General features: G+C 30.8%; 1 protein-coding gene across 1 annotated transcript; it reads left to right on the top strand.

Moving 5' to 3' along the window:
• The first annotated feature begins 2,674 nt into the window (after window positions 1–2,674).
• LOC144372690 (dachshund homolog 1-like) lies at window positions 2,675–20,785 on the top strand. The gene is made up of 4 exons (XM_078035983.1): window positions 2,675–2,842; window positions 3,284–3,456; window positions 16,810–16,945; window positions 20,623–20,785. Exons 1-4 carry the CDS (start codon window positions 2,770–2,772, stop codon window positions 20,766–20,768), a joined length of 528 nt encoding a protein of 175 aa, XP_077892109.1. The 5' UTR covers window positions 2,675–2,769; the 3' UTR covers window positions 20,769–20,785.
• Window positions 20,786–21,341: the final 556 nt, after the last annotated feature.

Genomic DNA, 21,341 nt, shown 5'->3' with positions numbered 1-21,341 from the left:
ACCACCTTACATTGAAACATGGTTATAGAGATGAAATGACCAACAACTTGGTGCACTGAGTCTTTTCAAGAACTCATTATCATTTTCCTTGCCTCTTTTCCATTTTATGTTTTAATTATACCTTGAGTTTTATATGCATGTGACTACCTCCTATTACAGAATATATTCTTTCATGATATTAAGGTTCTATCAGGTTCATCTTTTTATTTCACTGTAAAGTTGAAGAAGTAGTGTGGTTCCATGTAAGAATTGAAGAAGAAAAAGGAATCAGTTCTTTTCTATCTCCCTCTGCCAAATCTTTGAAAGTTTTAAATTTATTGACCCTGCTGCTGTCCCTGAAAGTCATAGTAGTTAACCTTAATCTTAAAGGTATGTTCATGTGCATGTGTGTGTTTGTGTGTAGGCAAAGTACATATATACTAGCTTATATTGTGATAAATATTGGTTTAAACTAAAACACTTGGAATCATACATTTAATAATGATGAGCATGTCTTGTTCTGAAGAAGCCTATTTTCATTCCTTATTTATTCATGCTAATAGAGGAGAAGGATGTTATAAATAATTCAGAAATCACTTACAGATGACTTGGTTATATATTGTATATTTTTCATCAGATTTAGTTTCTTAATTGTTTGCTCTATTTATTACCTAAATGAGCTAACATCATGAGTATTTAACAAATGATGCTTGGTGGAGAAAGCTAAGAGCAAAAATTCTAGGTAGTGAGAAATCCATTCTAGTATTAGAGAATTGCTATAGAAAATTCATCTATCAACTATTGATATTTAACCAAAAAGAGAGGACCAATATCCTGTGATACAAAAGAGATATGAAGCTGGGGGCAGTGGTGCATGCCTGTAATCCCAGAGGCTCAGGAGTTTGAGACAGGAGAAACATGAGTTCAAAGCCAGCCTCAGCAACGGCGAGTCACAGTCTCTGTCTCTAAATAAGGCTGGGGGGATGTGGCTCAGTGGCCAAGTACTCCTGAGTTCAATCCCTGGTACCAAAATAATAATAATAATAATAATAATAATAATAATAATAATAATAATAATTAAATCAGAAATTTAGCTTGATGTTTACATCTTAAATTTACATCTCAAGTTTCACAGGTTTTATGGATTAAATATGTAATTGAAAAAGTTTGCACATGCTTTGATAAAGGCAGTGTAAAGTGAAGATATTTAAGATGTTTTACCATAATACTCTTGACATTAGACATTTGGAAAATTCATATATGTACAGTTTTGCATGTTTGACTGCTGTAAGTGTCAAAAAGTGACAGAGGACCAAGGTGTATAAATTGGTGAATATTAAAGTGAATCTTTATATAACTGTGTAGGAGTGTAGGAGCAGGCTGGAGAAATTTCTTTTATGTGAGTCATTTCTGTATAAAGCTATAAACCTTTTTTTAAACCAAAAGCTGTCATGGTTTCTTGTAAAATAATAAAGATAATAAAGATATCCATTTTAATTGATTCTTTTCATTGTTTAATAAAATTGCTTTGTTTGATTGCTGAAGAATTTGAATTGAGTTTTCATTACCCACTTCTGAACAATTTACTCTAAGATCCAGACAGTATTGAGCTAATGAGTTTGAATTTATATTGAACCTTAACTGTCTTCATGAAGTACATGGAAGAAAATCATGGCAGTAACTAAATATTCTTCATTAAAAACTATGTCATAGAGATTTTACAATGAGTCTTTCAGTAGAGCTAAAGCATTAAATTGGAGTTTTACCAATTTTGCTGTTTCCTTACATATTATGTGAAAATATGGTTTCTTCATTTTTTTAAGAAATAAAAGTCTCATAAGCTGACAGGGATATTACTAAAATATTTTAAGTGGCAAGATTATGTATTTAACAGATTCTATCAACGAATAAATTATTAATTTAATCTGAGGACACGTATGAATTGAAATGGTTTACAAGCACCTTCCAAGAAATATTCCATTAAAGTGATTCAACATTTTAATTTTACTTTATGTATGTACATATGTATGTATTTATTTATTTTGCAGTATTAAGAATTACACCCAGGGACTCCTTGCATGCTAGGCAAGTGCACTACCACTGAGCTATATCCTTAGCCCTCATGATGTTTTTATAGCTAAAACATTGCAGCCCATCTTGAAATGGTAACCTGAAAATGCACGATGACATTGTCACAATAATAAATTTGTTTCTCTGTATTTGAAAATAAATGATGTGTTTATTCACACATAACAAATATTTTGCTTTGACATGTTTGTCTTTCATTAAGCCACCTTTTGTGTTCTATATATAATGTCTAAGTTAGGTACCTAATGATTCTATTTTTAGCTTCATGGTGGAATTAAGTTAAGCATTTTAAATCTAAATGGTGACTAGGATACTATTTACTACAAAAATAACTTTGCATTACATAACCATCAGGATACTTCAGTTCCAAGCAGTAACTATCTAGTTCTATAAGAGTCCCTTTAACATTAAATTTGATAGTCAAACAGGATTAAATTCCACATATAAGTTAAATGTTACAGAAGCATTGTTTTTCAAAAACTTGAGATCCTTATGTAAGAAATAAGAAAAGGAATAATAAAGTGCAGTGATATGCATTTTTTAAAACCTCATTTCAAAGTAGTTATTGGAATATTGGGAATAATATCATATCCAAATAATTTATATTCATTCCCCACAGGCAGCAGTGATGGTTCTTGGGATAAGGAAACACTGTACTCCTCCCCATCCCAGGGATCTCAGGCTTCTGTTACCCATCCCCGCATGCCTGGAGTGTATAGCCTTCCACTTAGTCATCCTCTCAACCATCTTCAGCACAGCCACCTTCTGCCAAATGGTACGATGGCATTTTTTAGCAATAAAAATGACAGTTTTAAAAATGTTTAATTATTAGATAGTAAAACAGGACTTTATAAATGGATATACTATATTTAGACAACTGATGATAATAAGTTAAAGAAAACTCTAGTTCTTTAAAGATTTTAGACGGATCAGAGGAATAATGTAGCAAAGAACTGACCATCTGTATAAAACACATGAAAATGGTAGTATGATAAACCATGGCACCAAATTAGTTAGTTGAAACCCAATTTTCCTGAATGGTGAGTGGATATTGTTGCATACAAATAGGGAAATATTTTTTCTTTGACTGCTTTTATTATAATATATTTCATTTTTTAGTGATTCATGTCCATAATGATTTTAATAAGTGTGATATGCCACATTCCATAGTTTTACTTGGAATAGCGCAATGATGATATATGTGTGTTTTTTATAGGACTGGAACTTCCTTTTATGATGATGCCCCATCCTCTAATTCCTGTAAGCCTACCTCCAGCATCTGTCACCATGGCAATGAGCCAGATGAACCACCTCAGCACCATTGCAAACATGGCAGCGGCAGCACAAGTTCAGAGTCCTCCATCCAGAGTTGAGACATCTGTTATTAAGGTAATGGTTTTCTTGTTATATAATGTTGATAATAAGTCATTATGTCTTAATCTATTTTCTTATTCCATAAGTAAACATTACCTTTAAAATCTAAGTGATAGTAAATAGATTATGAGAAAAATCATTCATAATTAAGTAGCCCATGGTTACAGTGTTTAGAGAGGCTTCAGTTAAGTTCTCTTAAGACAGACAACTTAGAACATTAAAACACAGAGTTCAAGTGTATGTTTTTACTTGTAGGTGTGTATGTATGATGCATATAAGTATGTGATTTGTGCATGTAGTGTTATCAGTCTTTAAGTATGGATAATCAGACAACTCAAAGGATTAAAATCTTCTATTTATTGACCTTGGGCCCGTAACTCAGTCTTTGTGATTTATTCAACATCTAAAAAATGGATAATATAATGTGGATGCATAAACTAAATGAAGTAATAAAGTTGAGTTATTATAAATTTAAAAACATACTATGAGTGGAAATTAACATTATGGTTATGTAAACTTAATATTTGTGTGTATACATATACACAAACATATTTGCATATGTGTGTGTATATATATATGTACACACACATACACACACATATATAAATTTCCTTGCTTTATCTTTTTCTCTGTTATATATGTATATAATTTAAGTACGTGTATATCTTATATAGGTATTGGGTATACATATATACATATCATTTTTTGTCCATTTCATTTTATAATGGGCATTTGTACTCGCTTATACAAAATATTTTAATGGTCATTGTCAGATTTAGTGAAAAATAAGAAACAATACAAAAGAACATTAAGAATAGATTGTGGGGCTACAGTTGTAGCTCAGTGGTAGAGTGCTTGCCTAGCATGAGTGAGGCACAGGGTTCAATCCTTAGCACCACATCAAAGTAAATAAATAAAATAAATGTATAAAAATACAATAACATTATTTTAAAAACAGTAGATTGTGTTTGTAATCCCAGCTACTCAGGAGGTTGAGGAAAATTATCGAATGATCAAGGCTAACCTGGGCAACTTAGTGGGATCCTGTCTCAAATTAAATAAATGAATAAATAAATAAGGGCCAGGAGTGTAGTTCAGTCGCAGAGTGCTTACCTAGAATGCAGGAAGCTCTGTGTGGAATTCCAAGCAATTACAAAAAAAAAAAAAAAAAAAAACATCAATCATCAATTTTTAATCTAAGTAAAAAATACTTCTTGCTGCATGATCCTCATTTGACATAATAATTGCATGTTTTTTCTGAATAAAATACACTTGAATTCAGGTTAGTCTTAAGAAAAGCCTTTTTACCACTTGAACAGAACATTGATTAATATGCAAACAGGAACTTTTATTATAAAAATGGCTCTGTAAACATAGATGTGTAACAGATCCTTATATCAGTTTTTAAATATAATTACTAGAGGAAAATCACAAAATGCATTATAGAAGACCAAAATCAACTACTAAAAAATCTCTATCTGAGAACATGGCAATGAAGACCAGCCATATCATTATTGGCCAAGGAATTGGCAAGAAAATTTCTTAAAACTCTTTTTTCTTTGGAATGACTTACAGGGTTCCTCTGTTACTAGGTGACTAGTTAATCAAGGTTATCACTGGATTATCTAATTCATTATAATTTTTGGTAACTGTTTTTACTGAGAATTTAAGATTCTAATTGGTTCATTCATTGTAGTTACTTAGAAGTTTTAGATGAGGGGAAAAATCTTTTTTTTTTTTTTTTTGGGAAAAATCTTCTAAGTGTTGTTTTTATTGTGTTTGTTGGCTATTTTAACAAAATCTTAGTGCTTGTTAGGTATTAATTATAACGTGATTATGCACATTTAAAAAAATTACTAATGAATATTTTAATTATCTTGTAATCATATATTTTTATACTTTTAAGTCTAAGCTTATTTGTAGTCTTCCATTTAGCTAAGCTTTACATGAATATATAAAGCAAAAAAAAAAGGACAGAAAAGCAGATTTTAGTAGTTTAAAAAAATCATAATAGGTATAATATGTATCTTACTTATGACCTGTACATAATTTGGCCAGGAGGTGATGGCTTATATGTTCCTTAATCCAAAAGCCACCAGGTACATTAGTAGACTTGTTTTATTTTATTTTTTAAAATAAACACATTTTAAAAATATTCATGCTACATCTAATATTAATTAGAATATTTACATTGATAGAAGAGCAGATTTTTATAAATCCTTGGTTGTCTAAGTTTAGGTAGGAGGAATTAAATTTTCCTGTGGAAAAGTTTTACAAAGAAATACAGGACTAGATTATCGGAAGTCAGCAACATTTTTGTATTTTCAATATTAAAGTTTAGAAATAGAGAGAAATTAGATGCAGAAAAGGAAGGAAATATGCAAAAAAAGAATGGGAAATGAGGGAGTTTTTATCTTAAAATATTACCAAAACCTATAAAGTAATAGTGATATCCCACATCCTATTTTCTTGGGACAAATATTTGCAGAAATTTGGCTATAGAACTTGGTTCTGTAAGATGTTCTGAATTAGAGAAGATAGGATAATGAAACAACCTCTTTTAATTTGTCTGTGAGCAGACTTCATAGTTTAAGAAGTGTTTTAGTAAACACACATGGCATACATTGATTAAATTTAGTTTGGAGAAAGTTGTTATTTTTTCCCAAGGAAAACAGTTGATCCCTATGTCACAGTGAACAATTATTTGGTCCATGCTGATAATAGAATAGTGTCTGCAATTTGTTGGTCTGAGAATATTCTAGATTGGAAAGTTGATTGAAAGTGCAATGTTAAATAATAAAGATTTTCTCCCATAACAGAAGAAATAGCTTCTGAAGAGAAAATAGAAATGTGAATGATATTCTATGTGGTAGATGTCCTTTTGGCAAAATCCACTTTTCTTCCACCATTTGTATGGCCCATTAATTACAAATGATTTTACACTTTTAAGTGATTAAAAATGAAAACAATAATTCATGATATATGAAAATCTTACGTATTTCAAATTTTAGTGCCCATAGATTTTTTAAAACATAGCTACACTTTTTAATTTACATAACATCTATGACTACTTTTACATACAAAAATAGAATCTGGTGAAGTATTAGTAAACTATCTGGACCTTTACAGAATAGTTTGTTGATCACTGCATTAGACCTCTAAGAAATTTAAATTCATGTGAATCTTAGACTGTGGGTAAGTGAGGCAGCTCAGACTAAATTTTCATACAATATAAAGCCATGTGTAAGACAAATTAAAGTTTTTAATTTTGAAAAATTTAAATGCAGTGAAGAAAAGTAAACTAGATAGAGGAAGACCATACACTTTGACATTGCTATTTGCTCTAAATGCAAGCTTCCATGAGACAGTCTGTCAATATTGGACTTAGCTTTCTCTGACTGATTTTTTTTCAGACTACTAGAAATATTTTAGCAAGATAATTTTAAGGAAGAAATGGACTATTCTCTTTAGGTAATAATAATTTTAATTTAAATCATTGATAATTAAATATCTATAGAGATATGTGAAATGATTATAAACTCTGTGTTAGTGTGCTATATGTTGGCAAGGCAGACTTATTTTTTACTGTTTAACACTAATAGAGTATGAAGAGACAGTCATGAGATATTTATTACCTGTCATATAATACAGCTCCCTTGTAGTAGAGAAATAATTCCTACATCTTCTCCATCCATTTTTATTTTGTAGGACTCCAGTTCAATTTTCAGCAAATTCAAGAGAGAGAGAAATATATCTATTAATCACATCAAAATTTACTTCTCAATAGTTGCTACCTTTACTTTTTTTCCCTCCTGTACTGGGGATTGAACCCAGGACCTTACACATGCTAGGCAAGCATTTCAACACTGAGCTACATACCCAGCATCTCACCCTGTTTCTTTAGTGCATTTTAATTATGCAGAATAATGTGTTTTATTGTGGTGTATTTATGCATGCACATAATATACTTTGATCATATCTACTCCCCCCTACCCTTTGCCTGTCCCTCCCCTCCCCCAACACACCTTCACTAATAGTCTGCTACTTTCTACTCTCATATTGTCTTTTTTTCCTTAGGTATGAGGGAAAACATGCTAAAACTTTTGTTATTTCAGTAACATTATCATCTCTAGTTTTTTTCCATTGTCCTGAAAATGACATGATTTCATTTGTCTTTAGGACGTTAATAAACCTCCATGGCGAATCTATACCACATGTTCTTTATCCATTCATTCTTCAACAGGCACCTAGACTAATTTTATAACTTGGCTGATGTGAATTGTGCTATGATAGACATGGATATGTAGTTATCTCTAAAGTATGCTGTCTTTAATTAGGGTATATACCAAGGAGTAGTATAGAGCAGTCTTCCTTTATTTTAAGACAAGATCTCATTAAATTGCCCAGGCTGCCTTGAACTTGCAAACCTCCTGCCCCAGAACCTCAAATAGCTTGGATTATAGGTGTGTGCTACTGTGCCTGACCCTACTTTTACATTTTAAAAGAAAGATGTCTACTAATTCTTCTTCGTTACAGCCATCTGAAGATTTAAGTCCTCTATTACACTTCAGCAGTGTGTTTATTTGCAAACCAATATTCCAGTGTCTGCTGATCATTCCTTGCCAAGTTTCTTGGTCGAATTCTTTTTTCCCCCTTTGTAAAAGAGTCCTTTAGACCCATACAATACTCTAGAAATCAATTGACCAATGAAGAGACACTAGAACTAATATAAACCTCAATTTAGACAATATCTATAAAATGTAGTCATAATTCCTAAAATTTTTTTTTGGTATTAGAATACGTAATTTGGCCTTTATGACATAAATTTCTATTAAGCCAGGTTTTTTTTCTTCTTTTGCTTATGTTAGGAATTTGTGTTTATGCACATTTTTTTTTATTTCCAGTCACTTGATTGAGTGGTTATAGATGTTTTTAAGTGTTAACATCCCAAACTATAATGTTAATGATATATGCCATCTTTGTTTCATTTCCAAATTTTAAAAGAATGTTTTCCTTTATTACCTTAAATCACTGAGTAAAATAAGCAGTATATATCAAGCGATCAATTCCTTCTGTCATTAGAGAATTTGTTAATGGGTTTAAATGTTCTACTAATTGATTCTCTTTGGGTACCATTCATCAAGTAACCCCCAAACCTCTTGAATAAATCAATATTTTTCTCACTTTTCATTTTTACATCCACAATGATATCATGAGAACTTTGGGGGAAAAAGTTCCTGCCAAAATAGAAATAAAGTTGAAAAGAATAAAGACAGTATATTTAGTGATTTAACATGTGAATTCTGGAAAAACACCTCATGGTTTCATATTATACCTTTACCACTACCTTATCCTGTGATCATGGACAAGTGATTGGATGTCTGTGATTTTTTTTCCTTTTCTGTAATACTATCTCACTAGGTTATTAGAATTGATTAAATCATCATTTATAAAACCTTTCAAAATCTCTATACACCAACATTACCTTTTGCTTAGCACTAGTTTTGCTTTCCCTCCAAGTGTTTACCAAGTGTTTACAGTCACCTATTCTAGGATTTTGACAGGGATTCCTGTCAAGCTTATGATATACAGCCAGAAGACTATAATGAGAACCCTTTCTTGCTCTTACCTTGCCTGTTCAACCCTCACCGAAATGTGTACTTTGCTTTTTTTAAATCAAGGACTTTTGGGATTGTAGTACATACTATACAAAATGCATTTTTAAGATTTCTCTTTTCTTCAGAGACAATGTAGGTTTGTTTTTGAGAAATTTGGCAACACTGAATGGATTTTACATTGTTGAATACACATCTTTCTTCTCATGGTATATTACAGAGTTCCCTGAAAATAGAGAACATAATGCAAGTTAGTGATAATCTTTGCTGAGCTTGTGTGTGTGTGTGTGTGTGTGTGTGTGTGTGTGTGTGTGTGAGTGAGAGAAAGAGAGAGAGAGAGAGAGAGAGAGAGAGAGAGAGAGAGAGAGAGAGAAGAGAGAGAGACTATGAAATTCTCAAAGAATTAAACACTTAAAAAACATTTAAAAATAGAATTTATAATTTTCCATCCTCTAATTCTTTCCTTTAAAATAGTTTCTTAAAATATTACATTAGTATATAGGACTTTATTGTCATAAAGTTTAAAATGTGAAAGAAGCCAGGCTCAGCAACACGCCAGCAATCCCAGTGGCTTGGGAGGCTGAGATAGAAGGATCATGAGTTTAAAGCTAACCTCAGCAAAATTGAGACACTAGGCAACTCAGTGAGACCCTGTCTCTAAATAAAATACAAAATAGGGCTGTGGATGTGGCTCAGTGGTAGAGTGCCCCTTAGTTCAATCCCTGGTATCCCCTGCCAAATGTGAAGAGAATATAAAAAGTAAAATCAGAGTGACATAATTCTCAAAGTAGATTCAAATCTTAGACATCACATGCCTCATATTTGTTTTTAGTTACTGAATAGTTTATTCCTTGGATAAACATAAAAATCTCTAGATGTATACAAAACTTTTAGAAATAACTTTTTCAGAAAAATGATTGTGATAATTTTTACATGACCTCACAAAAATAGTTAAGTATGCTCTGTTTATATTTATTTAGGTATTGACATTAAATATGAAAAGAAAATGTAACAAAAAATATTACAACCACTAAGAATACATCAGTGTATTGAAACATACTACATATGTTTTGATTAATAAATTTAAAATAATTCTGAAAAAAATGAACTTATCCTTCATCTTGGGAGAATTCTAAGGAATTGATTCTCTTGAAGGCCAATATATGTTTAAATAAAGGAAAAGAAAATGGACAAGAACACTCATTCTTCCTGCCTTTTCCATATAAACAATCTCTCAGGATAACCCAATAATTCATGTGAAAAACTTTATGTTTATAGAACTCTTCTAAAAAAATCAATGAGTAAGGAACGATAATATCTCCACATTGCAAGTCTTAATGAAGTGATGAATCTAGGCCATGATTATCAGTGGTGGTTGGCATCATAAAAGGCAACCAAGCAGACATTACACCTTCATGATGGAAGCAGGCAACATCATCTATGAAACAGTCTTAATCCAAACAATTTGAATCAGGTCTCTAGTTTTAAATATGCAGGGAACTCAAGGGGCAGAGGAACACAGAGTTAAACAGACCCATTATGGGAACTGCAATTGAGATGTTCCTACTGGTGTTGGCCTCTGAGAACATACACTTTGCCTTACTAAATAAAAAGTTGTCTGCAAGCATTTACTTGGCTCAAAGGGACTGATACCAATGCATGGTTTGTTGGCCTGCTTAGAATGTATCATTTTTCTCTTTCCATTCCTTTCTCTATCTCTTCCCTTGGCTTCACCCTTTAATTAAGATCTAGTACTTGTTTACATAAGGCTGAATCCTTAACACCCGAGTCCAGAGTATGTTTTGCTGTTTAAAGTAACATATTACCATATAGTGTCCTGAAAAATCATAATCCTTTCTGAATTATCATACAAATATGATAATTGTATGATAATATCATACAAATATGATCCTGAAGCACGAATCAAATATGGGCAAAAATATAATATAAAATTATTTTTAGGTATCCTATTAGTTCCATATTTAGTAAAATTAAATATTTCTTGTTGCATCATTAAAACAAATTTTTAAAATATTATAAATATTCCTTGGAGCCTCAATTTAAGATGTTGAGTGGTAGAGTTTTAAGATGGTGACTGCCTGGTTTTAACTACATATAAGTATGTTGGCATCATTCAGTATGTCTCTTAAAAGTACTTTTTTGCCTTTTCCTTAATCTAGAATCCTAGTTCTACCATTCACCTTCTTTGTACATATTTACAGAGCAGAAGAATATATATTATATATATATATATATATATATATATATATATATATATTTTTTGGTACTGAAGATCAAACCCAAGGATGCTTAACCATTGAGCCACATTCCTAGTCCTTTTAAAATATTTGATTTAGAGACAGGGTATTGCTGAGTTGCTTAGGGCCTCAATAAATTGCTGAGGCTGGCTTTGAACTTGTGATCTTCTTGCCTCAGCATCCCAAGCCTTAAAACATAGCATTACAGGCCTATGCTACCATGTCTGGCCAAAGCAAGAGAATTTGAATATGACTCTTAACTGTTGTAAATAATTCTGTATTTTACTAACAACATTTACCAGTTTGTGATATGTGTTCAATGGGGAAGGAAGTTTTGTCAGTTTTGTTTACTTTTATAAAACCAGAGCCTAGAATCCTGCTTGGCATATACTAGGTGTTCAGTAAATGTTGTTGAATGAATGAATTTAAATGGGAGCTGTCCCAAAGCACAGGAGTTTCGGTTAAATATGAATAAAGTACTGCTCAACTGTATCAATTTTGTGAATTAATAAGTTATATCAAAAATAATTCATGTCTCGCTACTTCTATATCATTTCCAATAAAGTAACCTCTAACCAAAACACATAAAGAATTTGAAAGAGCAGTCAGGTGTAGTGGTGCAAGCCTGTAATCCTAGCAGCTCAGGAGGCTGAGGCAGGTGTATCATAAATTCAAAGCCAGCATCGGCAACTGAGTGAGATACTGTCTCAAAATTTAAAATAAACAACAGGCTGGGGAAATGGCTCAGTAGTTAAACACCCCTGGATTCGATATTAAAAAGAAAAAAAAAGAAGGAAAAACAAAAGAATTTAAAAGTGCAAAATAAATTGAGTCCATAGAAATAGTTCTTTATTTAGAAAAATGAGTTGTGATTATACTTGCTCCTCTAAGAAAATATTTCACTTTGATAAAATATAATGTATATTTTTCTTCTAGAAAGGAGGCTGGTGAGATGATGTCATTTTTAAAATGTTTAATCAGATGTGTGTACTATTGAATATTTTATACTTTTTAAAATTTAAAGTATTCTATTTTTTAATTCCACCTTTGATTCTGAATTATCTTGTTCTACCCAGAAGCAATATGCAGCTTTTCCTTTATTGTTATTCTGTTACCATTAGTTTATTAGTATGACCTTTTTTTCTGTGAAAGAGTACTCCTCTTAAATTTTCATTTATTATTGTGGCGAGTTTTATAAAGATGGAACATTGCAAAAGATTGTGTTTTATTGATTGGTGGAGTTGATGCAGGACTATAAAGCAATGTGTTGAAGTATTAAATTAAATACTCTTCCTCTCTGTTCTACTTCAGGCCCATCTTAGAGGTTAAAGGTCATAACACAAATGAAATGATAAATCTAGTTTACATAGTTTCCCTATAGACATTGAACTAGTTCTTTTTTATTATGTCTGAATAAAACTCATTATCTATTTTGTTTCAGTAATAATTATGAGATTCTCTCCTAAGCAATTCTTTACTGTCTGCATTATTCTCCATCTTATAGAATACTCTGGAAAGGCAAGCATATAAATATGATAAAAGAATTAAGCTGTTGAAATAAATTAATTTTTTGTGCAACAATGTATTCACATCTTACTTGCTCAATGGATTTTACTTTAATGAAATTCTTCAAAGAACAATGCATTATGTTCCAAAGATTGAAATTATACATTAAGTGAAATGAATGAATACATTGTATCTCAATTTATAGAAAGTTTCAATTGAATAATTAAGCTTTTAAATCACAAAATTTGCATACATTAAAATATTTTCTTTAAATAAAACTAAGTATTGTCTTTGTATTCTTTTTTCTTAAATATAAATTATAATTAAAGCAAAAGTAAGCCAATGCTAAATTAAATTCTACAATTGTACCATTATTTTCCAAGCTTTAAAGCATGCTGTTAAAATGCATCTTAGCATTAATACTTTAATTTATTATTACTTAATTTAATATGTGTTATTTTTATTATTTTGACTGTATAAACAAATGAGTGAATAACTTATGAATTAAAGGACTCACCACAGGAAACTTTGACAATTAAATATATTGACTAAAAGTATTTTTCTTTGTATACTGAAAATATTGAACAAGGAATTCCTATCAATGGCATAACCGTTGTTGCTAGAGTTTTATGCATTTAATATTTAAATTTTAATGATTTAACTACCTAAGGAAAAAATATTCTAATGCTTTCCATTAACACTATTAAGAAATCTATGATAGCAGGAAAATCAGACTGCAAAGTGAATTTATAGCAATGATTTATTTCTATATTTGACTTTATCTCTGTTCAGCCAAACACATGTCATTACAAATAACATCACTAACAATTATTTTGGGAAATATTAAATATATTGATAGATAAAAAATGAGTGATATTTCAAAGAACATAAAATGTTTAATTTAGAAATATTATTTTTATGAAAATGTAGCAATGCTCCTTCCCAAATATATACAATGTATTTCACATACTATGTATTTCTGTGCAATCCAAGTATTAACAGTTAGATTTATTAGGAATTAGCTCTAAAGGAATTTAGAAACACATGCTTCACAATAGGCTGGAGATGCAGCTTAGTAGCATAGTGCTTGCCTGGTATGTGTAAGGCCATATGTTCAAACCCAGCACTGCCAAAAATAAATAAATACATAAACAAAAACAAACAAATAAATATAAATCTCACATAAACAGTGTGCCTTTCATAATTTCAAGAAGTCAGTTTTAGACATTTATCATATATCTCTTGTTATGCATGCAATTAGCTACAGCATAATTTATTAATGTATTTTTACAGGTTTTCAAGGAGTTATATATACTTTTACAAATCAATACTCTGAAATAAGTACAAATAAGTGTACAAATACTCATGAAAGAATACAAAATTGAACCTTTGAGTATTATGCAAAAAATCAAGATTATTCCTTGATTTGTACTGCAAATTTTTGATATGAAACTCATTGCCATTTAAAATTGCTTCATAATTTATGATAGAGATGAATATTAAAGAAAAAAATTTTAAAGCCCAATTGCTTTTAAATTATAAGTTAAAGATAAGAAAGAATTGGCATTCAGATGTGGATTCTCTGCTATTTTAAATCATATACATAATTGTTTCTTAAAAATTTAAGTCATTTGTTCACATTATGTACTACAAAGAATGTAGATATTTTAGAAACACATGTTTCACTTATGTAGTTTGGAAAATAACTGGTAATGTGTTCATTTTTAATGTCATTTGAAATGATTTCAAAATGTTATTCTGAATTGTATTGTTGGATACTATTTTCTTTAGTATCCTATACTGTATTAAATGCATGATGTGCCATAAACTTCCTTGAACAAGTTAATTTAAGATTTTAAGATCTGAGATGTATAGTTTGTCTCTTTCCGGCCCTGCTGCCTCACTTATGCTAATTTTGTCTTTCAAGTGGAATCCCACAGGATTTGAGTTGGAAAATATGTTGCATATATCTTTTCTTTTTAATTCCTTTTCCCATCTTTTTTTAGTTGTAGATGGACACAATGTATCTATTTAATTTATTTATTTTTATGCAGTGCTGAGTATCAAACCCAGGGCCTCACAATACTAGACAAATCCTCTACCACTGAGCCAAAACCCCATCCCTATTGCATATATTTTACATGTACTTAGATATCATTCAGTTTTGCTATTTGCAGAGAATAGAGCACTAAGTTCTTAACATCTTATCAACTGAGGTAAAGAGTTAGTGCTGTGGTACAATACTAACAACATATCTATTCTTTGAAGAATATTCTTATGGGTCTTTTGGAAGCCAATCCTTATATTTTATACCAGTATAAAAGATCTTAAATTTCAGCAAGTTGTCACTAAAAGATTTTAATGTGTATTTTGCCTTTTGGGAATAGAATTTAGCTGATGTATTTTCTTTTGCCATTTTTTTCTTTATATATATTTTTGATAATGTAAAAGTTTTATTATAAAATTTCCCATGGGGTCATTTTTATTCTATGGTATGTACATTGGGAAGTAAATTTATAACATCAATTTTGGAAGAGGACTTATTTTCATTTTATTTGTCATGCTCCAGGAAAAAGAAGTCTCATATCTCTTATAGATATTTTTTGACAAATGTACAACACTGAAAAATTAAAAGAATATTACTCAATTGGCACTTGATTTTGGTTGCATGTTAAAATTACCTTCAGAACCCTGGTAAAGACTGGGCTCTACTTCATACCTAGTATATTAGTTTCCTCACCTTAACAAAGATCTACAAACTGGGTAGCTTGAAACAATAGAAACTTAGTCTCTCACATTTCTGCAGGTTTGAAGTCCAAAATCAAGATGTCAGAAAGATAATACTCCCTCTGAGATTCTAGGTAGAATTCTTCGTTGTATATTCATGGTTTTTCTTGGTAGCTAGCAATCCTTGGCCATGATTGGCTTACCCATGGTATGACTTACTTCTGCCTCCATCTTCACAAAACATCTTTCCTTGTATTTTCACATCATCTTCTTGGAAGGACACTAGCCATGTTGAACCAAGAGTTCATATACTTTATCTTAACTAATTATATTTGCATAGATCATATTTCCAAATAGTTCATCAAGGTTTATATCTTAATATCTAAGGTATAAATATTTTGTTACTCAAGGTAGAAAAAGTTAAAAAAATGATTATGAAGCTAATCTGTAACTCCATTTATAATAGTTCTTTAGAGGCATTTGTATAATGTATTTGAAGGTTACTGAAATGGTGAAGGTACAGAGCTTAAAAAGGCCAATTGATACCATGACACACGTCATTTTCTCATGACACAACTAATACATATTTCATGGATTTTTCCTTAAAATGTTTGTGGGGTTGAATTGGAGGTAGGGTGTTATAGGTATTCTGAGAATTATTTGAATCAAAGAAGATTATTTCAAGGTTAAATAATAACCCATTCCATGATGCCTTACATTGTGATCATCTGTGTGTGCCTAAAGTATGTCATGATGAAATGGCTGTTGACAGCTTCTCTGATGGTGGTGTTATTCTGATCAAATATATTGGTAATGTATGTGCTAAATGATCTTCAGACACTTGCTGAAACAGGAAAACATATTTAAAGATTCTTCAAAATGATAAGTATTAAGAGAAGAATCTTGCTTTGATCTATTAATTCTTTGTCATCTTATGGGTTCTTAGACAGTTCCGGCTCTCTCTTTTGGGCTTACTTTTTATCTAATAAGAAGACTAACATATGCCCTTACCTATAAGGGCATTTTAAGCCATTTACCAGACTTATATATAGAATCGCAGCTTTAAAACATTTTTTGCCTACTTTACTAAGAAAAAAAATTGTTTAGATTAAAGATGTTTTCTATTGCAGTTAAATGCTAGTGAAATGTTATGCTTCCTTCTCTTCACGCTTCATATTGTATAAGAAAGATTAACATTCATGTAATAGAGGTCCAGTGAATTTACCTCTTTTCTTCCTCCCTCTCCTCGCATGGTGGTGTAGGAGCGTGTTCCAGACAGCCCCTCGCCTGCTCCCTCTCTGGAGGAGGGTCGGAGGCCTGGCAGTCACCCATCTTCACACCGCAGCAGCAGTGTGTCCAGCTCCCCAGCGCGGACTGAGAGCTCTTCTGACAGAATCCGTAGGTCATACTTTTACTTGTCACCATTTTAAACTTTATTAGGTGCAGGTGGCTTTTCTAATCAAAATGCCCTCATTCCAAATAGATCTCAGATGTATCATGTTCTGAAGCTTTGTAGCAATAGCCATCTCTCAAAATTATGTTTCCCAGTTTGGATATTCCATGATATTCCATCATGAAGAATGATACAACATTAACAGGTTCTGATATAAACTCCCTCTATTTGATGCTACACATAAAAATTTGAGCTATGAAACAGAAAAAGTAAGTAACCTTCTAGATTAGTTTCTGAGGTAAATAGCCAGTTCTCAAATAGCTAATGTCTAAGTCTATTGTGTAGGGATTATTCAACTTAATTTCTTTGATTCTATCTCTGCCATTTTTGTAACTCATTAGTTCTAAAAATTCATTATTGAGTTAATGAAGATATCCACAAAAAGGAGTAAAAGAAATCAAATTCAAGACAGTATACTCTTAAATAATAATAATGATAAAGAAGAGAGATCTGTAGCATAGAACAAGCCAATTAGGGGAAGGAGGAGGGAGGGAAAATGAAGGTACTAGGGAATGAGATTGATCAAAATATGGTATATACATTTATGGATATGGCATAATGAATACCAATATTATATATGATTAAAATGCACCAATAAAAAGACATTATAGTCTTAAAAATTATTTCTGAATCACTCAGATGACTTAGAGATTGAAGAATTTTAAATTGGCTAAAATTGGGATTTGAGTTTGTAGTAATAAGTCATGCATATTATAGCCCTATATTATGATTAAAAGTTTTAAATTAGGGCTGTATTTCATTTCATCAAATTTCTACAATACTTAATCTTGGTCTTCATGGTCAAGAAAATTAAAAATAAAGTTAAAATGCCATTCAATTAACAGGTGACTTTTTGCAAGAATTGAAGAATTTTTTTTCAACAAAATGAATACATTAAAAGAGAATGGCTTAGTTGACAAAATCAATATGTAATATATTATTTCCATTCTTTAGGTATTACTTTACAAAACCATATTTATAGTGTAAGTTTCATATAATTTCACAATATTTATTGGACTGGTTGTTGAGAATATTTCCAAAACCAGAAGACATTTTCTGAAAATGTCTTACTATATTGTAAAGGAATTTTTGTATAAGGCAAAGGCCTTAGTCTTAGAACTATTGGAGTGGATAACTGAACGTATATAGAACAGTATGAAATAAAATTATAAGTTAAATATCAATCATTAGAAAGTACATAGTTATACATAATAAAAAATATCAGTATTTGGCTTGGCTACTCTAAAACTTATTTCCCTAATTGCATGATATTATGGTCACTTTTTATTGATAAAAATGTATCTTTTGACAACCATTCCAAAACCAATGGTGTCTTCTGTATGCTCTTGTGCTAGGCTGACATCAGAACCAGAAATTTAATGATGAATATTGGTTTCATTTTGAATGCTTTTATATGATATTGCCTTTGGAAAAGTGCTGTCCTCCTAGAGGAAGAGAAACATTTGTTTTCCTAAGAATTAAATGGAAATAATGGACAGTTTGGGGAAGATTTGAAAGAGCTGTGCTCTATGTTCATGTTATTTTATTAATGATTGTGTTTTTCTTATTCTTGATAAGAAAATATCTGATAAGAAAATATCTGATGACAGATTTTTATATTTTCATGCTACTATAATTGCTTGAATAAAAAACACATTTTGTTATTATTACTTTTACTCACTAATTTAAAAATCATCATTGGTTTCCAAAATAATTACTCTACGTGTTTGTGAAATAGTAATCCCTAATGTATTTTGTGATATTTAAAAAATATTTTCCAGAGAAAGTAAGATTTTAATGCACATACATATGCCTCTGCATATGTATATATTTACACATATGTATGTTTATTTTTAATACTTAAAAACAATTTTAAAGTAATAGAAAATTTTCACCTATAATATGAATAATTCTTATATATTTGTCACCCAGACTCACCCAATTAATTAATCTCTCTGAAAGAGATTTTTCTTTTTTTAAAAATATTTATATTTGAGTTGTGGTTGGACACAATACCTTTATTTTATTTATTTTTACGTGGTATTGAGATCAAACCCAGGGCCTCGTACATTCTAGGCGAGTACTCCACTGCTGAGCCAAAACCCCAGCCCTGGGAGAGATTTCTATAAAGGCAAATTGCTTCCCTAATGCCCCTGTCTTACACATAAGGCTTCTTTGCCTCGAATACTTTATTGTTTTCAAAAAACAAGATATTTTTCTTACATAACCACAGAACAATGGTTAAAGTCAGGAAATTAACATTATCATATAACTAGTATTTAAGATCTAGACCTTATTCAAACTTCAACTCTTTCTTACTACTATAAAAATATTTGGGTACATGATTTTAGCAACATGATTTATTTTTCCTGGCCCCAAAGCCAATCCAGAACCACACATTGCAATTAGTTATCAATATACTCTCAGTTGCTTTTGATTAAAGAAAATGGAACAGTTCCTTGATCTGTTTTTCTTTCAGTATTTTTGTATTTTTGATGGGTGTAGATCAATTATTTTGTAGCATGACCCTCCAGATTTTTTGGTGTCGTCATGATTAGACTTAGTTTATGTATTTTTGGCATGAATTTACACAACTATGACGGAGTATCTTTTTCAGTGAATCACGTCAGGAAACATGGTCTTTGTACAATATTGATGATCACTTTATCATTCTGTTAACATGTTGACTATCACCTACTACAATGGTAGATTTTTTGTTATTATTACTTTTACTCACTAATTTAAAAATCATCATTGGTTTCCAAAATAATTACTCTACGTGTTTGTGAAATAGTAATCCCTAATGTATTTTGTGATATTTAAAAAATATTTTCCAGAGAAAGTAAGATTTTAATGAATAATTCTTTCTACTCTGTTTTTTGCACAAAACCAAGATTCTCATGGATAGCCCTTTAAGTGAATTTATTGACTGGATTGGGAAAATCATGAGTGTTTGATCATCTCAATAATGACAGTGTTTTATCATTTCAATAGTGACAGTTTACTGTTAATGGTTTAAAAAAGCAATTATTGTTTTTATTTATTCAACCATTTAGTTGATATTAATTAATCACTTTTATTTTCAAGTTTGAATTCTGAGCCAAATTTTAAAGTAATACTCTAATATCTATGGCCCCTTGAAACAATAATTTTACAATCTACCTTCATATTTGCCTTCTCAGGTCACTAGAATATTATTTATTAAAATTTAACTTCACAGTGTTGAAAAGCACATTAATATTAAGATTGTAATTGTTGTAGAATTAAGGGAGGTTATTTACTGAGCAGAGACTTCTTTGCAGTAAATTTTAAAAATTGAGTTTTTCATTGGTAGTAATAGCAGTAGTATGGTCATTCAAAACTACTTTAATCAATAAAAATATTAGGTACATGATTTTAGGTGACATAAAAATAAAGTAAAATGGTGTTATTTTCAACATTTTCTGTTTATCTTCAAGAATTATGGTAATTGGTTCTCACAGTTTTTAGGGCTAGAATATAATTTTGAAGTTAGACCATTATGATTTTACTCACTTTTGTGCCTGAAAGAGTTTTATTGATATATTTGAACCTTTTGTGTTATGGTGTTTTTGTGTTTGTTCTTTTGTTTTGGGCTTAACAGCTGTCCATCAGAATGGGTTGTCCATGAACCAGATGCTGATGGGTTTATCACCAAATGTACTCCCTGGGCCAAAGGAGGGAGATTTAGCAGGTCATGACATGGGACATGAGTCGAAAAGGATGCATATTGAGAAAGGTAATTTATGATTTTGTGGCTTTATTTTTTCTGTTGAGTATATGAACTAGATTTAATCACAGATGAGGTGTATGTGAAATGATACTAAATATTTTAAAATGTATAATGTATAATATTAATAAAAAATTGAGCCTTTCAACAAAAAGAGGAATGAATGAAGACCTGATGCTTTTCTCTTAAAAAGAAAAAAGGTAAGTTACAATTTAATTCACACTATATTTTTGAAAGAGATTTGTTCGTCCTAATTTTTATCTCTGAATTCCTAAAGGCCTGATACTCTTTGTCTTTCCTATTACCTTATAGTCACTTTCATTCTTTTTTTCTTTCTGTGACAGAACAACAGCAACATAGAAAAGATTATTGGAAGTCTTTCTTGGATGAAAGATATATGGTCATTGAATCCAATCTATAATGGCATATAAGTGACCTCATCAGTCAATGTACCAGTTATTATTCCAAAATTATAGTTAACAAACAGCTCCAAGTTTCCTACTGATACTTTTTTTTTTTTTTTTTTAGTAGAGGGTACCGGGGATTGAATCCAGGGGTGCTTAAACACTGAGCCACTTGTTCAGCCCTTTTTT

Source organism: Ictidomys tridecemlineatus, unplaced genomic scaffold (genome assembly GCF_052094955.1).
Source record: "Ictidomys tridecemlineatus isolate mIctTri1 unplaced genomic scaffold, mIctTri1.hap1 Scaffold_1468, whole genome shotgun sequence".
Taxonomy (NCBI): domain Eukaryota; kingdom Metazoa; phylum Chordata; class Mammalia; order Rodentia; family Sciuridae; genus Ictidomys; species Ictidomys tridecemlineatus.
Note: the sequence above shows the minus strand (reverse complement) of the source record. Positions and strands in the feature narration are given on the sequence as shown.

Coding starts and splice junctions, on each gene's coding strand:
- LOC144372690 (XM_078035983.1), top strand. CDS start 2,770: ATGCCTGGAGTGTATAGCCTTCCACTTAGTCATCCTCTCAACCATCTT. Junction 2,843..3,283: donor CAGCCACCTTCTGCCAAATG/GTACGATGGCAT, acceptor TGTTTTTTATAG/GACTGGAACTTCCTTTTATG. Junction 16,946..20,622: donor GAGCTCTTCTGACAGAATCC/GTAGGTCATACT, acceptor TGGGCTTAACAG/CTGTCCATCAGAATGGGTTG.